Source organism: Odocoileus virginianus, chromosome 30, assembly GCF_023699985.2.
Source record: "Odocoileus virginianus isolate 20LAN1187 ecotype Illinois chromosome 30, Ovbor_1.2, whole genome shotgun sequence".
Lineage (NCBI taxonomy): Eukaryota > Metazoa > Chordata > Mammalia > Artiodactyla > Cervidae > Odocoileus > Odocoileus virginianus.
In genome coordinates this window covers 41,244,865-41,264,134 of record NC_069703.1, presented here as the reverse complement: position 1 = coordinate 41,264,134, position 19,270 = coordinate 41,244,865, and the positions used below count along the sequence as shown (strand labels likewise).

Below are 19,270 nucleotides of genomic sequence, written 5' to 3'. Positions count from 1 at the left end.
ACCTGGGTACCCCATTTTTTTTTTAAAGGAAGGGTTTCAGATGGGAGTGGGGATTATTCACTGATGGCAGGAATCTCCACAGAGATGAGAGTGGAAAACCATTCTCGTCTCTGTGCATTTTGTCTTATCTGATCCTGGTTCACACAGCAGGAATGTTCCTCCTCATTTCACTTATTATGAAGGGACTCACTAACCCTTGCTCCATTATTGCTAGCAGTCTCCTATCAGTGTTTAATAGCAATCTCCTCTTAATTTTTGTGCAAAAGTTTTCTTCCAACTTAGTGAGTTGGCCTTCTAAAAATCATGGCACTAATAGAATTGAGTCTTAACACAAAAGCAACAGATTTGAAAAGAAATCAGAGGTGATACAAGATTTCATGTATGGGATGCTTTTTCTTCTCTTGAACAAAGTTCCTTAAGAATGAGTCTTGAGTTCTCCTGTTCTGTAACCAACAGGAGGACTCACAAATGGCAGTGGAAGATACATCTCTGCTGCTCCAGGCGCTGAAGCCAAGTACCGCAGCGCAAGCAGTGCCTCCAGCCTCTTCAGCCCCAGCAGCACCCTTTTTTCCTCCTCCCGTTTGCGATACGGAATGTCTGATGTCATGCCCTCTGGCAGGAGCAGGCTTTTGGAAGATTTTCGAAATAACCGATATCCCAATTTACAATTGCGGGAGATTGCTGGGCACATAATGGAGTTTTCCCAAGACCAGCATGGTTCCAGGTGAGGACTTGGCTTTGGCACTTAAGGTAACCGAAATCTTAATGCCTTAAATTCCATGCCTCAGATAAGGTATACACTAAGGAAATTGCTATAAAATTAATGAAACAAAATTTGCCTTTTGGTATACTTCCTATTATTTATTTTAGAGGCTGTGAGAGCCATCAAATACAAAGTGATTGACAATAGCCATTTAGTCATCTGGATCACAACAACTGTGGAAAGTTCTTAAAGAGAGGGGAATACCAGACCACCCTTACCTGCCTCCTGGGAAGCCTGTATGCAGGTCAAGAAGCAACAGTTAGAACCGGACATGGAACAACAGACTGGTTCAAAATTGGGAAAGGAGCACGTCAGGGCTGTACATTGTCACCCTGCTTATTTACCTTAGATGCAGAGTACATCTCACGAAATGCCAGGACGGATAAAGCAAAAGCTGGAATCAGGATTGCTGGGAGAAATTTCAGCAACCTCAGATATGCAGATGACACCACCCTTATGGCAGAAAGCAAAGAGGAACTGAAGAGCCTCTTGATGAAAGTGAAAGAAGAGAGTGAAAAAGCTGGCTTAGAACTCAGTATTCAAAGAATGAAGATCATTGCATCTGGTCCCATCACTTCATGGCAAATAGATGGGGAAACAATGGGAGCAGTGACAAGGCTTTATTTTTTTGGGCTCCAGAATCACTGCAGATGGCAGCTGCAGCCATGAAATTAAAAGACGCTTGCTCCATGGAAGAAAAACTATGACAAACCCTAGACAGCATATTAAAAAGCAGAGACATTCCTTTGCTAAGAAAGGTCCCTATAGTCACAGCTGTGACTATAGTCCCAGTAGTCATGTCCGTGAGAGTTGGACCATAAAGAAAGCTGAGCCCCAAAGAATTGATGGTTTTGAACTATGATGTTGGAGAAGACCCTTGAGAGTCCTTCCCTTGGACTGCAAGGAGATCAAACCTGTCAATCCTAAAGGAAATCAATCTTGAATATTCATTAGAAGGACTGATGCTGAAACTGAAGTTCCAATACATCGGCCACCTGATACGAAAATACTTTTTAGAAAAGACGCTGATGCTGGGAAAGATGAGAGGCAGGAGGAGAAGGGGACGACAGAGGATGAGGTGGTTGGATAGCATCACTGACTTGATGGACATGAGTTAGAGCAAGCTCTGGGAGATGGTGAAGGATAGGGAAACCTGGCATGCTGTAATCCATGGGGTCTCAGAGTCGGACACGACTGAGCGAACTGAATGAACAACAATAATCTGGATCACATGCTGAAACAACCCTTTTTACCTTTCTGAAAGATTAGCCTGGTGTTCATTTGTTCATGAGAACCTCATAGAATGTCTACAGTTCAAGAAAAGCAGAAATAGTAACACAAAGATTTGTGTACAATACTTGCTACTTTAATCACTGCTGTTAAGAATCTTTCTCTCAAAGAGACACTGCTTAGTTGCAAATTTGGATCCTTGGGCTTAGGAATAAGATGTTGCCACCACTTTCCTGTGTTGTTCCCTTCTGTAGAAGTAAGCGTCTGCACAGAGGTTAGAAAATGCTATTATTTAGCTTTGGTTACCTGTCCCTGTTCCAGTGGACTTCACAGAAAGGGACCTTGGTCCTCAGGAAAAGGCAGAGTTATGGTGACATCATCCAGCCTTCTCTCCCTTTTTCTTTCTCTCTGATGGTTCCTTTAAAACAACTCCCAAAGAACTTGCCTCCTCTTTAAGTTCTACCAGCTTGCTACTGGGCAAGAATTTTTCATATTTAAATCCTAAAGTCCAGATTAAGAGAAAAACATGGTTTTTTAAATACAGTCTCCTGAGCTAAAAAAGGCCAACTGAGTAGCTGCTACTTTAGAAAGATACTGCACATAGATGACTGCTGTCCCACACTGTTAATGAACACGTACTACATATGCACTTCATATGGGTGTGTGTTGAAGACTAAAGTAGGGACCATGGGCTTTTAAGTTTATTGATGTGGGACTGGTTTCTAAGAGAAAACGTCTGGCCAAGTTCTCCTGGTGTTGTGCCTCTTGCCTTCACCTTCTCTCTTCTTCTGCCCCACTTTTCATCTCTTCCCTCCATCCCACATGGAAATAAATAAATACATGTCCTGTTGTAATGACATATACTGAAACTTAAATATACTTTTAAAAGCTTGGTTAAAATAGGGAATACTTCACAGTATAACTTGTTTTTTCCTTTTCAGTAATTCTTCAAGTAAGTGAGCTCAAGTGATTTATTTAACAGTTGTGTGTGTGTGTGTAAATGCATATGCACACAAATACATATAGCTTCAGAACTGAAAAATTACATAAATTGAGCTATTCTTTAGATATTTTCCAAGTCTTCCTAAAATGCTGTGATTGCTCTTTTTACTTTGTATTTCAGATTCATTCAGCTGAAACTTGAGCGTGCCACACCAGCCGAACGCCAACTTGTCTTCAATGAAATCCTGCAGGCCGCTTACCAGCTGATGGTGGATGTATTTGGAAATTATGTCATTCAGAAGTTCTTTGAAGTAAGCCTTTGTTCTTTCTGTCTTTTGCCTTTAGAGAATCTGCACAGCATTTTGATTTTCATTAGCTGTTTTTAGAATTGCAATTTCATTCCAGTCCTTAAAATGAAGTGTGAGTGGTCTTTTTGAAGCACGATTAAATGTTTCTCCAGTTTGTTAGCAGAAGTGCATCATTTAAATACCCAAGCAGATAATGATACTGTATTTGAGAAACGTGTTTGTAGAACCACTCTCTTCATTTAGGATCCAGCACAATATTTCTGATTGCCAAATTAGTTTCACTGAAAGTGTCATGTTTGGAGGAAAAAATGTGTGTCAGATAATTTTAGCAGGGCCACAAGAAAGTTCTGAAAAAGAAATTTAAAAAATGGTTTCCTGGAGAATTATCTTTGAACACCAGCTCTAGTGTTTTTCATCATAAACCACAGTCATGAGGATTGATACATGGGTGATCCTTCAGCCTTGGTTCCTTATTATTCCCCTGTTAATGCGGATAATGTCTACTCTTGTGATCATTGTCTTTGGAAAGGATCGGTGAGATTGTTGGATTAATGTCTATTTCCTCTTCTAAACTAAAATGTCAGAAAGACACAGATTTTTTTTTTTTTGACTGACCATTGTAGCTGTGATGTACTACAGAGCCGTGGTATCAATAACCCTATTATAAATCCAGAAAGAAGTGAAACATTGAGATGAAACATCTGGTACAGGAGTAAAATGTGACAACTTGGCACATTACCTATCCCTCAACAAGAGAAATTTGTAATCTTCTTACATCTTATTTTTTTTGGTTTGTGTGAAGATTTAAAAAAAATGGCTCATTCATAGTCTTCATCTTCTCAACTTTTCTCATCAAGATCTAAGTTCTTTGACTTTGAATTCTCTAGCTGTGGATTGAGGAATCAACCTAAACATGACTCTTATAATTTTGACTTTCAGATACCTTTTCACTGCCATTTTTGTCACATATATATAAAAATATAGGGCTCTCCCAACTCCAGAGGTTAATGCAGCTAGGCTGGCCAAATGAACAGTTGATTATAGCAGTAAGATTTGGGACAAGTTGGAGAACTTCTCTGACTTAGAGAATGTCCGTGGACTTGAGTTCCCTTGTTTGAAAAATGAGTGGGTTGGGCATCCTTATTCATAAAGTCTATCAGTCTCATATGCTATTCAAATGAAAATAAAAAAACAAGGATGGAAAAACATTCTAGGAAGACTTAACATTGTACAGTCATACCCCTCGCTTTTACTAACTTTCCCCCTGATCCTGTGGACTTGTAAAAATAGACATTATCATTTCTTATAGTAGTGTAGAACAGTGTATTCAGAAGAGAGTGTGCCTGTGTGCTTTGGCTTAAACTTCACAAAGATGAAAGAACTTCAGTTCTTTCATTTCAACTTATGGACTCAGACACCTAAAGTGATATAGGTTTACTGCAAGAAATCCTTAAATATCCCTCAGACATTGTCTAAAGCCTTAGTAATAAACAGTGTCTTCCACATGTACTGTTGTTTTTAGAATAAATGTAAATGCTCTTGTAATTAATGGCATATAGGTGTATTTAATAGTATTGATGAGTTAAGGGTATCTTTGGGGAATTGCGTATTTGTTTAGCAGAAACTACTACAGTTGGATATCTGAGAAGTGTTTTTAACATTAAAAAGAGTTCCTCTTAATCAGATTCTGATAAGCACTGCCTTGAAGAAACAAAGGTTTTATAAACAAAAGGTTTAGTTAATCACAGATGACAGGGCTAAAAGAGGTATGCCAGTGGTTGATACAGAATAATAAATGCTTTGCTTTCTCTGGTTTCTTTCTTTCTACCTAAGTAATGGTGTTCACCCACACATTATGTCTAGTTTGGCAGCCTTGAACAGAAGCTGGCTTTGGCTGAACGGATTCGAGGCCACGTCCTGTCATTGGCACTGCAGATGTATGGCTGCCGTGTTATCCAGAAAGCTCTTGAGTTTATTCCCTCAGACCAGCAGGTAATTGTAAGTTTCCCCTTTAACTTTCTCTCGGTGTTTGGTGTTTCTTTGTGGTGCATGTGGTGAACCTTGCGCGTTTGTCAGTCTTTAGTTTTCTCTCAGTGTTTCTTTGGTGCTTGTGGCTTCCCTCTGTGCATGGCAAGCATGAATTGTGCAGTTAATTTTGTAAATTTATAGTGGATCAAGTGTCTTGTGTTAAAACCAGTGGTTTCAAACATTTTCCCCTTTGACTAGAATTAAGTCTTTAGTAGATGGGATTTTAGAGGTGGGTTTTTCCTTTGGCAAGAGGTGAAGAACGTAAAGTTGTCAATTTCTTGTACCCGAACTGACCCCAACAAACAAAACTTTTTCCAACTTAAACCTAGTTTTCTTCACTTGCACCCTCTTACTCTTCCATTCCACCGTTTGCTGAACGAGCTCCTGCCTGAGGCCGCACCTGGTCTGGCACGCTGATCTGGTGCCCACCGTGTGCCAGTCACCAGCACAGAGATGGCTGAGGCTGAGCACTGCCCACAGAGCACATGTGGGAAGGGCGACGTGAGCGCCTGAGCTCACGCCTCTGAGGGGAGGCTTTGTAGGAGGAGAAGCCCAGGCTACAGAGGAGATAGAGGGGAGAAAGGGACAGAAATCTGAGGCGTTGTGTGCCGTGAGTGGGAGCTGACCCAGAAAGCACGTGAGGAGGCTCACGGCCTCAGAGCGGTGGTGGAGGAGGTCCCGCCGGCCCCACACAGACCACGGGGCCGGGGAGTCCAGCCAGCCCCCAGGCAGGCGTGCGGGCCGCACTGTGTCTGCGGGAGGCAGTGCCTCGTGCCTCGGGTGCTGCCCGTCTGAACCCTCAGCCTTTGGGCTCTGAATTCACCCGGCCGTTCTCGATGGAGGGGTGCCCGTGGTCTGGCAGTGATGAGCCACTTGCCCTCTCTGAGAACAGAGTTCGGTAATGAGAATCTTTACTATGGACTCAAGTTCTGAGCCAGACAAGGTCCCCACCGCCTCCAGGTCAGAACCAAACACCGTGCTGGTGTTGGCGATGGCAGCTGAGGGCTGGGGAGTCCAGAGTCCTTAAGCTGTGAGACTCAGATGTGCCTGTCAAGATGCTGGTGAAGGTGGAGGGGGTGTTGGAGACACACAGCAGGTTGGGAATTCATTCCATTCAGTGCCCAGCACAGGAGCTACAGCGGTAAGAAGTGGATGTTGTGTGTAAGTGATTAGAAGCAGGAGTGAGGCTACTGGTTTGTTTTCTCCTAATGTTCAAATTGTTATCAGTTTTAATTTTCCCTGGAATGTTCCAGGCTGAAAATTTGATGACTGAATCTTCCTTTGTTAATTTTCTTGTTTCTTTTGAACATGGAACTTTTTCCCTCTCTTGACCATAATTCCTGCTTACTGAAAGCAAGCAGGAAATTTTGATTTCCCAGGTATTTTCCATATCTTTGCCCTCTCCCACGAATATGATAAATTGTTGATTTTATTGTATATTTTACCGTATTTTTTGGTTTGTTTTCTGATCCAGTGGCTACACTGTAGTAGTTTTTGTCTCCCTTCTCTCCCCTGCGCCCCAGCCCCCCATTGTTCTTTGTACCCTATATATTGCTGAGTATCTTTTCCTGATCTGGTTTCTCTGATTCCTGTTCTGGGTCTAAACTATCTTCCCAGTACAAATAACTTACTGTTTTCCTGATGTAAGTGTATTTTAGATGAAATAAATTGATCTCCAGTGGACTTTTTACCTCTTTGGGCTTCAGGGAAGCCACTTCCCCTTCATTTTGATTATTAGAACTGTTCCTGGTGTTTTATCTTTATATAGGCATCATCCTCTATTTATCATTCTCATAATTATGTTTCCATAAGTTATTCTTTTCTGACATTTGATTAATTGCTTCAGCAAACTGTCCTGAATCTATTGCTTGTTTAGTCCCTGGCTGTGTAATCTTGAATTTCTTTAATTAGAAAATCTTTTAGTGCTTTTACATGCTTAACATCTCAAGGATTTAAGACAGTTGTATTGATAAATGTCACCATCTTAAACTGGTTTGCTCTCTTCTCCCACACCATAAATATAGAGTCAGCACCATGTAGCTAATATATAGAGATTGTATACAGCAAAGAAATTGGGCAGAAAGTACCAGGGCCAAGCTGTTGTGCAGGTATTCAGCTTAAGGAGACATGAGTCAGTGAGTTTGGGGAGGGGATCCAATAAAAATCCCAGTGGCTCTTTTTCGGTACCCTTGTCACCCCCCCACACACATACATACCCACATAGTGTCTAGTCTTGTCCTATATTTTTCCCTGACTTTGGACACTTTTCATTAACTGAGAGTACTATTCCGGCTGATTATGCAGTCAGTCTGACCTGGTAGAACGATCATGTTGGAGTCACAGACTCAGGCTAGAGTTCTGATTCAGTCACTGTCTATAGTTTTAACCCTTCTCAGACTCAGTATGTTCATATATTGATATATATGGGTGGAGAAGAGTGTGCAGGGTAATATTTAATCGACTAGTCATTTGCTGACATCTGTATCGCCACACACGGGAGTCAGATTACTTGAGTTTGAATTGGGGCAAGTCCGGGTCTATGATTTTTTAACAAGTCAGCTAGTTTTTCTCTGCCTTGATTTATTCATCTGTAATAGTGGTCACTGCAGAGGATTGTCAGGCAGATTCGTAAGTCAGATCATGATAAACACTTAGAGGTCTGCCTAGCTAGAGTCAGCTCTAGATTAACTACTGTCATTTTTATTGATAGGTACTTTACAGGCTTGTCATGGTGACAAATGGTGAATTGTATGTGATAGTCTCTAATACAATATAGTTGATTTGATAGCGGCTCCTTTCTATTTGAAGTTGACTGCATTTTTTTGGAACTCCCAAGTGGTCTTTTGCAAGTTAGAGAACTTAAGACTGGTTGTTATTATAGGAAATTTGCTATCATGTGGGAAAACTCCAGTCCTCGTTTGTTATCAAGGTTGTCTTGAGTGCCACAGCTGAGTTGTCCCACTTTCATTGTCATGGACCCTGCTCTGTGCTTTTGTGTTTGGTAAGGAGAACGTTGACTGTCCAGGTGTTTGCTCTCTGTGATTCTGGTGGTGCTTTCTTTCTTTGTCTCAACTAGAATGAAATGGTTCGGGAACTGGATGGCCACGTCCTCAAGTGTGTGAAAGACCAGAATGGCAATCACGTGGTGCAGAAGTGCATCGAATGTGTGCAGCCCCAGTCTCTGCAGTTTATCATCGATGCGTTTAAGGGGCAGGTAAGTGACTTAGTAAAGAAGAAAGGGAAACAAATTGATGGGTGTTTCCATTGTGAGCGGAGAGCACAGTGGGAGTGTTTTCAAGGGCTTAGTGCGTTTTAGACTGCAGTAAGTAGCAGTCCTCTTTAGTGTTACTTGGTACTAGCTCTGTGCACCCCAGCTCTTCCCTTAATTGTCCATGGATCTTCTCTCCATCATTAAAGCAGGAAGATCATGTCAGGATCATGTCAGGATGAAATACTGTCATCAGAGTTGTTAAGTCTTATATTTGACGAGTAAGTTTTTTCATTTGGTTGAGTACTGTTTATCTTGATATTTAAAAGTTTTTATCATGTTTTAAAATTTAGGTGATTTACAAAACCAGTCTTACAGGTTATGTGTGACTATATCTTTAACAAGTTGTGGGACTTCCCTGGTGGTCCAGTGGTGAAGACTCTGCATTTCTAATGCAGGGGTTGACTGAGGTCCTACATATCTACCAACCCTTCCCCTCCCCCCTTACCCCCTGCCCCCGCTAATCTCAAGAAAACACCAAGGTGCTTCTTAATTTTGGGGCATTGGATGGGGCAATGATCAGGTTGGTTTGAACTCTGTTAAGTGGCACCCAACCAGAACTAGCTTCTGATTTCTCCTGTTTATTGTGTATCATAAGAACCAGTGTGCTTTTAGCACCAACTTCAAGCAGAGTTGATATTTTATCATACCACAGCTTTTGTTGTTGTTGTTTTTGAAAAGGAGGGGAGACTGGAAATATCAGGTAAAGTTTCAGGTATAGTCATGTGAACTGCTAAAGCCTGTATTGAAATGGGATTTTAGAGTTGTTTAGGTTTTGCGGTTTGCTCAGTTACAGCAGTGGTTAAGTAGAGTACTGAAAGTGAAAGTCGCTCAGTTGTGTCTGACTCTTTGCAACCCCATGGACTATACAGTCCATGGAATTCTCCAGGCCGGAATACTGGAGTGGGTAGCCTTTCCCTTCCCAACCCAGAGATCAGATCCAGGTCTCCCGCATTGCAGGCAGATTCTTTACCAGTTGAGCCACAAGGGAAGCCCAAACAGTAACTGAGCATTATTTGGGATTTTCTGAGTTAAGTTAAAAAAGAGTACCTCTGTTTAAGGCTTTTTTTGGTGTGTGTGCTTGAAATACACAAAAAAGGAAACAGATTAAGCCACCAAATGGGAGGGAATATTTTCAAGATGAAAAATGCCAATGAATTGATAACCAGCATATATAAAGAACTCTTAAAATCAAAGAGAATAATACAGGTTAATGCAGAAATGGGTTCAAGGCCTGAATAGACAGAAGAAACCTATGAAAAAGTAACCCCATTAGTAATCATGAAAATGCAAAATAAGACCACAAATAGTAGATCATTTTCTTTGTTTTTTTGGCCACACCTTGTGACAGGTAAAAGTGAGAGAGGAGAGTGAAAAAGTTGGCTTAAAGCTCAACAAGATACGTTTAGATATGTTTAAAGCAGCATTAGTCTTCTAATCGGAAAAGACTAAGTAAACTAGATATCTATCAGGAGAGGATCAGACCCCCCCTACCCCAAAATCTTTCTCAACTTTATGCTGTACAGATAGATAAACAGAATAAATGATAGAGGCTCATAGTATTATAAGTAAATATTTGAATCACTGTGTTGAGTGAAATAAGTTACTCTAGACTGAGTGTTTACCATTTTTATAAAGCTAGAATTGAGCAAACAGTGCAGTGTATCAGGTGTCCAGTTGTACATGTGAAACTGTGTGTAAAACACCTAGAACTGTGACTGACACTTGGTAAACATCTAAGACCCATGAACTGTAGCCCACTAGGCTCCTCTGTCCGTGGGATTCTCCAGGCAAGAATACTGGAGTAGGTAGCCACTTCCTTCTCCAGGGGATCTTCCCAGCCCAGGGATCAAACCTGGGTCTCCTTCATGGCAGACACATTCTTTACCATCTGAGGCACTAGGGAGCGTATTAAGTGTTCACCATTACTGTCATTATTCTTGACAATAAATTTGAGGTGCAGGTAATCCAGGTCATTCAGCTAGGAAGGGCAGAATTGAGACGGTTCTCTGGATCTGAAGCCTGTGCATTCCCCTTGTTCCAGACTCAGCAAAAGAGGAATCCTTTCTTGCTTCTTGCTGGAAAACACCCCAGCTCAATTCAGAACATTATCCTTTGGTTATGTGAAAGCATTCAGGCTTTTGTCCAAACCCTTTTTTTTGTTTTTAAAGCCATCATTTGACACTGTGGACTCTTTAATTGTGTTTTCTATGATCTTAATTAATTCTCTGTTCCTTTCTAAATAAACTTTTTGGTAAGGTCCTTCTTAGTTTTGAATTTGTATAAATCTATGAATTCCTGGAATGGGTTTAAGAAATTAGAGTTTATCCTCATTCGTCCATACACACCTTATTATTTTCAGAGAGAACTTAAATGCCATACTTAATAATTTGGACTTGGAGTCAGAGTAGGAAATAAAATCCTGGCTGTGTCATTTACTGTCTGTAAGACTTGAGGCACATTATGTAAACTTAGGCACTTTGGTTTTCTCATCTGTATACCCAGAATAATCATGACTGTCTCTCTAGGTCATTGGGAAAATTAATGGGAAAATGTGTATAAATAATTCTGAAGTGTTGAAAGTGGCGGCTGTTAATTTTGGTTTTCTTGTTTGTGTTGGTCTGCCCTAGGTGTTTGCTTTGTCCACGCATCCTTATGGCTGCCGAGTGATCCAGAGGATCCTGGAGCACTGTCTCCCTGACCAGACACTCCCTATTTTAGAGGAGCTTCACCAGCACACCGAGCAGCTTGTACAGGTAATGTGTTGCCAGTATAGTAACTGCACACACCTGTGGGCTTATGTGTTTTCTCAGCACAGGTTTCTTTTCCATAAAGGGGTTAATGTGTTTAAAATTCCCAGTGAAGCTCTGGGCAAGTTTCCATTTATATCAGCCTGGTTCATCTTTTATGAATATGGGTGATGAGTAGAACCTTGCCCTTGGAGTTAAGATCTACCTCTGAGTCATCAAGAGATCTGTCAGGAACTGTCAAAAGCCAGAACCCTGTCATGGATTAAACTAGCTGTGGCCACTTAGGCAGGCCATGTAGTGTGTCAGTTTCATCTTTTCAAGTGAACTAAATGGATTAGTTGATTTCTGTAGTTTTTTAAATTTGTCTTCTACTAAAATTTTCTCCCATATTATACTGTTCAAACACTTTCTTCATGTAGTATGTTGTCTTAAAGCAATTTTTGGAGTGGTGCTTGTTGCTTGTTTTGCTCAGAGATGTGAGATTATAAATGTATTAAATATTCATTGTAAAAAAAATTGTAAGTGCAGAAAGGAGCAGCAGAACACAAGAAATGTTCCATAATCCTACTGTCCAGAAGCAGACACATTTGGCATGGGCACTTTTTAAAAGAAGTATTCTTTGTATGCAGTTAATTTTTTATGTGTTACAAATAAATATTTGTGCCTTTGGAATTCTTGCTCACACACTTAATCTTTAAACACACCTTTCACTTAAGATGAGTATCTCCATTGTATGCTTTGGTGTTATTTAATTAGGTGTTGCCAGTGTTTCCAGTTTTTCTTTGTTAAAGACAGGTGGAGAGACCCATTTGTACATTTGTTAGAAAAATAGCTCTTTATTTGAAATCCCTGACTGGACCTTTCAGCATAAATATATATAGAAACATTCCATTGTCTAGTAATGATGTGTTCCTGTTTTGTAATGATAGGGAAAAATTGTCACTACCTAGCCATTTAAAAAATTCCGTATGTGTTCTTTAGTAGTCAGGTAAACCATCATAGTGTTAAAGGAAGATAGGTGTTAATTAATGTCAGAATTTAGGTAGCATAGAGCTTGTTTACATAAATTTGAAATTTTCTGTTGTTTTTGAAACAGGATCAGTATGGAAATTATGTAATCCAGCATGTACTGGAGCATGGTCGTCCTGAGGATAAAAGTAAAATTGTAGCAGAAATTCGAGGCAATGTACTTGTGTTGAGTCAGCACAAATTTGCAAGGTATGTGCTTTAAATTACACAGACTGTTTTCCAGAAGAAATGATTAAATAGTATTTCAGGTCTAGAGAAATTGTCGTACTTTTTTTTCTTCTTTTTAATGTTTATTTTCCTTAAAGTAATATATAGTTATTGAGTTTTACTGCAAAATATGAAACATAAGACATCTCTTAGTGGGCTTCTTACTCCCCTAGAGTGAGCCACTTTGAAATCTGGGGAATTTGTTTCTAAAGCACATAAATTTTGTACTTTGGTGAACTGGGTATTACATGAATTTACTTTTTTGTAAGTTTGAAATGTTCTTTACTTAGTTTCTCGTTGATACTGGAGTTAAAAGGAAGGTAACCATATCTTTGTATAAGGCCTTCATATTCTTCAAAATCTCTTTTAAAGTCTTCATATCATACCAGCCCATTAATTAAATGTATATGTTATTCCCAGGTTGTGAAAGATGTTTTAGGTAACTTATAAGTAGCAGAGATTGAAGAAGAAATTGATGGCCCTCCAGTGGGTTAGTGCTGTGATCTTCTGAGTAGCCTGTGTATCTTACGCATAACATAGTTCTCTGTATTTTTTTGGAATGTTTTTCTTCTCTTGTTTTTAAAGTAAATTGCAGGGCAGGTGTGACTCGTACAGCCTTGATGTTTTTAAATTGTTCACTTCTAATTTGTGAAATCTTGTTACAGCATGGAAAATAGAGACAAGAAATAAAAGCACCCCAGATCCAGTGTTTCAACACCCTAACCACAGTAGGATCATCTCTTAGACCTTGTATTGGTTTTTATGGACATTTGCTAGGATAAGGAAAATAGAAGGCGGAACCTTTATGTCTCTTTTTGGGGTCACAGTCCTTTTTACTATCTTGTTCAGTGTATTTAATGTCTCACCCTTGTATAGTGTTAAGTGTTACAGTTGTGGTCTAATAATAAGTGAGTAGCTATTTTGGGCCCAACCCTCTCATGTATAACAACTAATAAATTGTGGACAAAATGCCAAAAACTACCTGCAGACATTAGATAGTGACCAGGAGCACGGAGATAACCAGAAGTGAGTAGAGGAGGTTGTTGATACTTGAAAGAAGGTTCACTGCATTGTGAAAATTCCACCCCCCCCCCCACCTCCTGTTTTGAGAGAGTGGGGGAGATACATAATTGACAGGTAACACTGTGCAAGTTTTAAGTGTACAACCTGTTAGTATGATACATTTATATGTTTTAATATTCCTACAGTAACTTGAGCTGTTAACCATGTCACATAATTATAATTTTTCTGTTGAGAACCATTAAAGATCTAGTCTGTTAGTAACTTTGAAATTTATAAAAGGTGTTGTTGATTATAATTAGGAAAGTTTTAGTCTGTAGGCTAAGTTGGGATAGAAGATCGCTGGTGTTCCAAGAAGGCAGTGGCAGAGTGACAGGGTAGAAATTCAGGAAAGGAAGAGAACCAGGAAGGAGGGGGAAGCCTAAATTTAAACTTTCTAAGTATCTAGTTGACTCCTGACCCACACTGTGTAGGATGAACTCGAGGCAACCCTGCCAGGGCTGAAAGAATTTAGTGGAGATTTCATCTGCTGCTCATTTCATGGGGGGAGGTTTGCAGTTTGCTTTCAGCAAAGATACCACGTGCCCAAAAAAGGGGTTAGGAGAGTGATACTCTTAGGAATATGACAGAACTCAGGGTATACAGTGCATCATTTGTCATGTCTAGATAACAGAAAAATGTGACCTATACTCAAGAAGAAAAAATGAAAATGGAAAAATCCCCAGTGAATATAGTTCCATACCACCCAAATGTTGGAGTTAGCAGAGAAGGATTATAAAGCATTTTATAAAGTATATAATTTTATAATTATATAAAAGCTATTATTTTAAAAATTAAAATAAAAATTTGTACTAAAATTATAAAAAGTATAATTATATAAAAGTATAACTTTTATAATTTTATAAATTATACATTTTACAAATTTTGTATAAGTAATTGGTATTTTAAAATACTATATTTTAAGGTACTTAAAGTATTATAAAGTATTTAAATTATACTCAAAAATGTAAAGGAAAATGTGCATATAGTGAAATGAAAAGATGAATGTTAGTAGAGAATTAGAAGCTTTATTACAGAAAGAATAATAAGGAAGTTCTAGAATAGAAAAGTATAACATCTGAAATAAAATTCACTATATGGCTTTAACAGTAAATTAAAGTTAACAAAAGAGCCAGTAAATTTGAAAATTGAATAGAAACAAACCAATTAAGCAGGTTAGTGACCTTATGAATTTTTGATGGTAACCAAGAATACAAAGTAAATTTTTCATCAACTTTGAATGCATAGGCATGTGCATACACACATAACTGAAGATTGCCATAATTAATTGATACTGACTACTGTGTTTCATTAAAAAAAAAAAAAAACAGAAAAAGCTAGTCTCAAATCACTAAGTTGATTTTATCACCCACAATCAGGTTAAGAACCACAGTTTCAGAAATACTAGAATAAACTTTAAAGGCTGGAACAATATGGATTGTGTATTTAGGTGGCAGGGTGGCTTTGGCCAGGTGGGATCCTGATCAGTGAGTGATCCTATCAGGTGTGATAGCCGACCCTCATGACCTTCTTGAAAGACAAGTTACTGTCAAGGAGTCAGTCTTCCACCCAGAAGAGTGAGTGTCCTGTTGCCAGCCTAGCTTAGTAGAAAATTCTGTTCTAAATCTGACCACTCTGGTCTTGGGTGGATGAAGGGGCAACTCAGCCTGGCAGTTCTAAAAAGTGATGATTCTTTGCTTGAACATTTGGATATCGTGACTGGCTTAGTAATGTCCTAACTCCCTTTTCTGCTAAGGGAGAAGCCAGTGTCTATTAGGAGATGCACTTCACACGCCACACCTTCAGCTCATACTAGAATTGCAGAGTGCTGTGGGAAGAACGTGAGGGGAAAAGTTTTCGAATACTGCTGCTCTATCAGAAGGGAGAGGCTGTTTGTGGTCTTAAACGTGATTATCAGATCTGATTTACTCTGTCTTAAGAAGAAAGATTGAAGAAATGTCTGGTAGGATAGTAGTAGTCCTTGAACATTTTAGCTTGAGAATTTTGTTTTCTAAATAAAAGCACATACATAATAAAGGTTCAGTATTCGAAACCAGATAACATGGCGAGGGTTCTTTCAGAATGATGTGGAACCACCACCCTCTCTTGCAATTTAAAAATCGAAGTAGGGACTTGGTGTAGGGACTTGGTGGTGGTTATTTGTGATAACTGTTCAATTATATAGGGCTGGCCTTTGAAAGAAGGAGTGAGACACTATCTCTTGCCTTCTGGTGTTCCTAGAATAGGTATAGACATCCTTCTTTCAGCCCCTGAAGGCAAAATTAAGACAAATGGGTGAAATTTCAGGAAAGCACATTTTTACTTTAGTATATAAAGAATGTTTAAGAGAACCGTTCATTTGCATGGTCGGTTGCCCCAGAATTGCTTCCAAATCATTGGAAATTCTCATGCAGAGGCTAAATGGGCATCTTGCAGAATGGTCAGAAAAGAGCCTTCTGCATTAGCTAGATTTGAAAGTTCCTTTTCTACTTGAGTGTTCTGTGATCCAGAGCAGCTCTTCCCCCAGTCATGAAATCCTTGCAGAGTGTTCAGCCTCCCACTTACCAAATGTTCTCTCTGCCAAGTATTGGCTCCAGTAATACAAAGAATAAGTATTGTTCTTGTTCTTAGACATCACACAACTTCCTCATACCCACGGAGGCACAGAAGCAGAGTACTGCTGACGTACAGAAGCAAACATTCTTGAGCAATCAATCACTCCTGGGTGAGGAGCGCCCTTTAGCATGTGGCTGGGTGTGATTTAATCAGCATCTGCAGTCCTTCTGGATTGTAGAGGAGCTCTGATTTAAAGTAACCACATTTCTTTTTTTTCCTTTCCGAGGTTGAGACATCTGTGAAGTGTTTAGACATGTGGACACACCTGGGGGTCCTTCTTGTTCTTAAGAGACAGTGTGAAGTAGTTGACTGACGACTGTGGTTTCTCCTTGTGTCTGCCTTCACTCAGCAAGTCTGTAGGGCCTGTCTTAAGTGCCCAGTTCTGTGCGTGGCACTAGGGATCTAGATGTGAGAGAGACTTGTTCTTGGCCCCATTAAGTTCACAGAGGTGAGGAGAGAATTGATAGATGTTGATGCCTGTTGAAATTATGTTCATTACCCATTTCAGCTCATAACCAGTCTTGTGAACCTTTACTTACCTGGGTTTGCCCTCCCCTGTTAAGTGGTTGGGTCTGCTACCCTCCATGACCTGGGCTTGGCTATGGTCGACATTGGAGGTCACAGATGGCAAAGACAGGATCTTATAGAGCCAAACAGATGAGGAATTAATCTTCCAAGAAGTCTCATTTGCTGCTGACCTTGAGGTCAGAGCCCAGGCCAGATAAGCCCGGTCAAATGAGGCCCCTCTAAGGACTGGCCCTGGATTTGTCTCCTTACAGCAACGTCGTGGAGAAGTGTGTGACTCACGCCTCCCGTACGGAGCGCGCTGTGCTTATCGACGAGGTGTGCACCATGAACGACGGTCCCCACAGTGCCTTATACACCATGATGAAGGACCAGTACGCCAACTACGTGGTCCAGAAGATGATCGATGTGGCAGAGCCAGCCCAGAGGAAGATCGTCATGCACAAGGTAGGCCAGTTTGTGTGGGTCTCCATCAGAGAGGAGGAGCTGGCCTCGCTTCTTCTCAGTTCTGAAATGCAGAGGAGGGTGGGCCTCTTGCTGCTTCTTGCGCAGTTTGTCACTAGATCGTGCCTTCTTGTCCCTTTGATCTGGAGTGACCATTGTCCCTGTGCTTGCTGCCGCTCCATCAGTAACTCACTGGTATGAATGTTAAACTCAGTCTTTGTGGAGGATTCCCCTCCGAGTCTTGTACCTGTTGGCTCCCAGGAGACCAGCTTCTCAGTCTAGCAGATCAGCTGCCTTACCTTATTTCCATTCCTCCCTCTCATCATTCATTCCACCGTTTGCTGAACGAGCTCCTGCCTGAGGCCGCACCTGGTCTGGCACGCTGATCTGGTGCCCACCGTGTGCCAGTCACCAGCACAGAGATGGCTGAGGCTGAGCACTGCCCACAGAGCACATGTGGGAAGGGCGACGTGAGCGCCTGAGCTCACGCCTCTGAGGGGAGGCTTTGTAGGAGGAGAAGCCCAGGCTACAGAGGAGATAGAGGGGAGAAAGGGACAGAAATCTGAGGCGTTGTGTGCCGTGAGTGGGAGCTGACCCAGAAAGCACGTGAGGAGGCTCACGGCCTCAGAGCGGTGGTGGAGGAGGTCCCGCCGGCCCCACACAGACCACGGGGCCGGGGAGTCCAGCCAGCCCCCAGGCAGGCGTGCGGGCCGCACTGTGTCTGCGGGAGGCAGTGCCTCGTGCCTCGGGTGCTGCCCGTCTGAACCCTCAGCCTTTGGGCTCTGAATTCACCCGGCCGTTCTCGATGGAGGGGTGCCCGTGGTCTGGCAGTGATGAGCCACTTGCCCTCTCTGAGAACAGAGTTCGGTAATGAGAATCTTTACTATGGACTCAAGTTCTGAGCCAGACAAGGTCCCCACCGCCTCCAGGTCAGAACCAAACACCGTGCTGGTGTTGGCGATGGCAGCTGAGGGCTGGGGAGTCCAGAGTCCTTAAGCTGTGAGACTCAGATGTGCCTGTCAAGATGCTGGTGAAGGTGGAGGGGGTGTTGGAGACACACAGCAGGTTGGAAGTTCATTCATTTACCAAATACTTAAAAGCACACGTGCTCTCCGTTGAACTCTTCTTTGACCAGGACACTGTTGGTAAGCCCAGCAGTGTATTTCCCCAGCATCAGTGTAACTGTCTACAACACTGTTGGTAAGCCCAGCAGTGTTGTAGACAGTTACACTGATGCTGGGGAAATAGTGGGGAGGGCTGTGAGAGTGTGGAGGGGTGCCTCTTCTGATATGGGGGTACAGAGAAGGCTTCCTGCGAGAGCGACATTTGAATAAAGCCCTGAACCTTTCCAGGTGGAGGGAACCTAGTGTGTGAAGCCTTGAAAGAGGAGACAAGACAGTGTATTTAAATGGAGAAATACAGCAAGTTCAGTGGGACAGGACTGTGGTGCCAGAATCACATTTACATTTCAAATCATGGTCCTGGCCAGTGAGTAACTTGGAGGAGAGGAGGCAGTGAGGCCTGGTTAGGGGGTTGTTGAAATAGCTAAGCCAAGAGGTGAGTGGCGGTTTTGAGAATCAAGAGAAGTGGACAGAATGGGGCTTCTGCAGCTGGTTTGATTGAGGGAGTTGAGAGAGGAGGGGGAGTCCTAAGAATCTGAAAAGCCTAAGACTTCTGCTCTTTCACAGCTAGGCATACCCATTTCAGGAAGCGGGAGGATTGAGAGGGGAACAGGTTGCTTTCCATTTCCCTTTAAATCAAGTGGAAGATGGAGTTCAACAGTGTTGTATATGCACATTGTTAGTGTCTTGTCTGGAATAGCACAGATGTAAAGGTTAAGTGGCTGGACTCATCAGTGAGCCAGTCCTGGGGACAGACAGGTGAAGGGATTGAATTTCACTCAGTTTTTAAAAGGAGAGCTGCCAAAAGCAAGGGGTTTGGAGCCTCGAGTACTAAGGACCAAAGCCTCAGCTCTGGTTGTCATCATGATTGCAACCCAGATGGAAGTGTGCCCTTTCTGCAAGTGCATTTATTTAGGATGGTTAGGCAGTGGTCTGCGTGCCACAGCTCGGAGTTCGAGCCCAGGACTGTGCATAGTTTC

General features: G+C 41.5%; 1 protein-coding gene and 2 non-coding genes across 17 annotated transcripts in view; all 3 read left to right on the top strand.

Annotated features, from left to right (window-relative positions):
* The window catches only part of PUM1 (pumilio RNA binding family member 1), a 122,038-nt gene that overhangs the window by 99,838 nt on the left and 2,930 nt on the right, over positions 1 to 19,270 (top strand). For 11 of the 15 annotated variants that reach the window (XM_070459069.1, XM_020882798.2, XM_020882797.2 and 8 more), the window contains 7 exons: positions 457 to 724; positions 3,117 to 3,246; positions 5,107 to 5,241; positions 8,348 to 8,485; positions 11,170 to 11,295; positions 12,386 to 12,507; positions 16,980 to 17,172. In XM_070459069.1, the coding sequence (XP_070315170.1) occupies positions 457 to 724; positions 3,117 to 3,246; positions 5,107 to 5,241; positions 8,348 to 8,485; positions 11,170 to 11,295; positions 12,386 to 12,507; positions 16,980 to 17,172 (1,112 nt within the window). The remainder of the gene's footprint in view (positions 1 to 456; positions 725 to 3,116; positions 3,247 to 5,106; positions 5,242 to 8,347; positions 8,486 to 11,169; positions 11,296 to 12,385; positions 12,508 to 16,979; positions 17,173 to 19,270) is intronic. The other 4 variants (XM_070459070.1, XM_020882793.2, XM_070459067.1 and 1 more) reach the window with 1 other exon arrangement.
* LOC139032313 (small nucleolar RNA SNORD103/SNORD85) lies at positions 6,126 to 6,210 on the top strand. The gene has a single exon (XR_011484839.1). It is a non-coding gene; the product is annotated as a small nucleolar RNA SNORD103/SNORD85 (small nucleolar RNA).
* LOC139032312 (small nucleolar RNA SNORD103/SNORD85) lies at positions 17,993 to 18,077 on the top strand. The gene has a single exon (XR_011484838.1). It is a non-coding gene; the product is annotated as a small nucleolar RNA SNORD103/SNORD85 (small nucleolar RNA).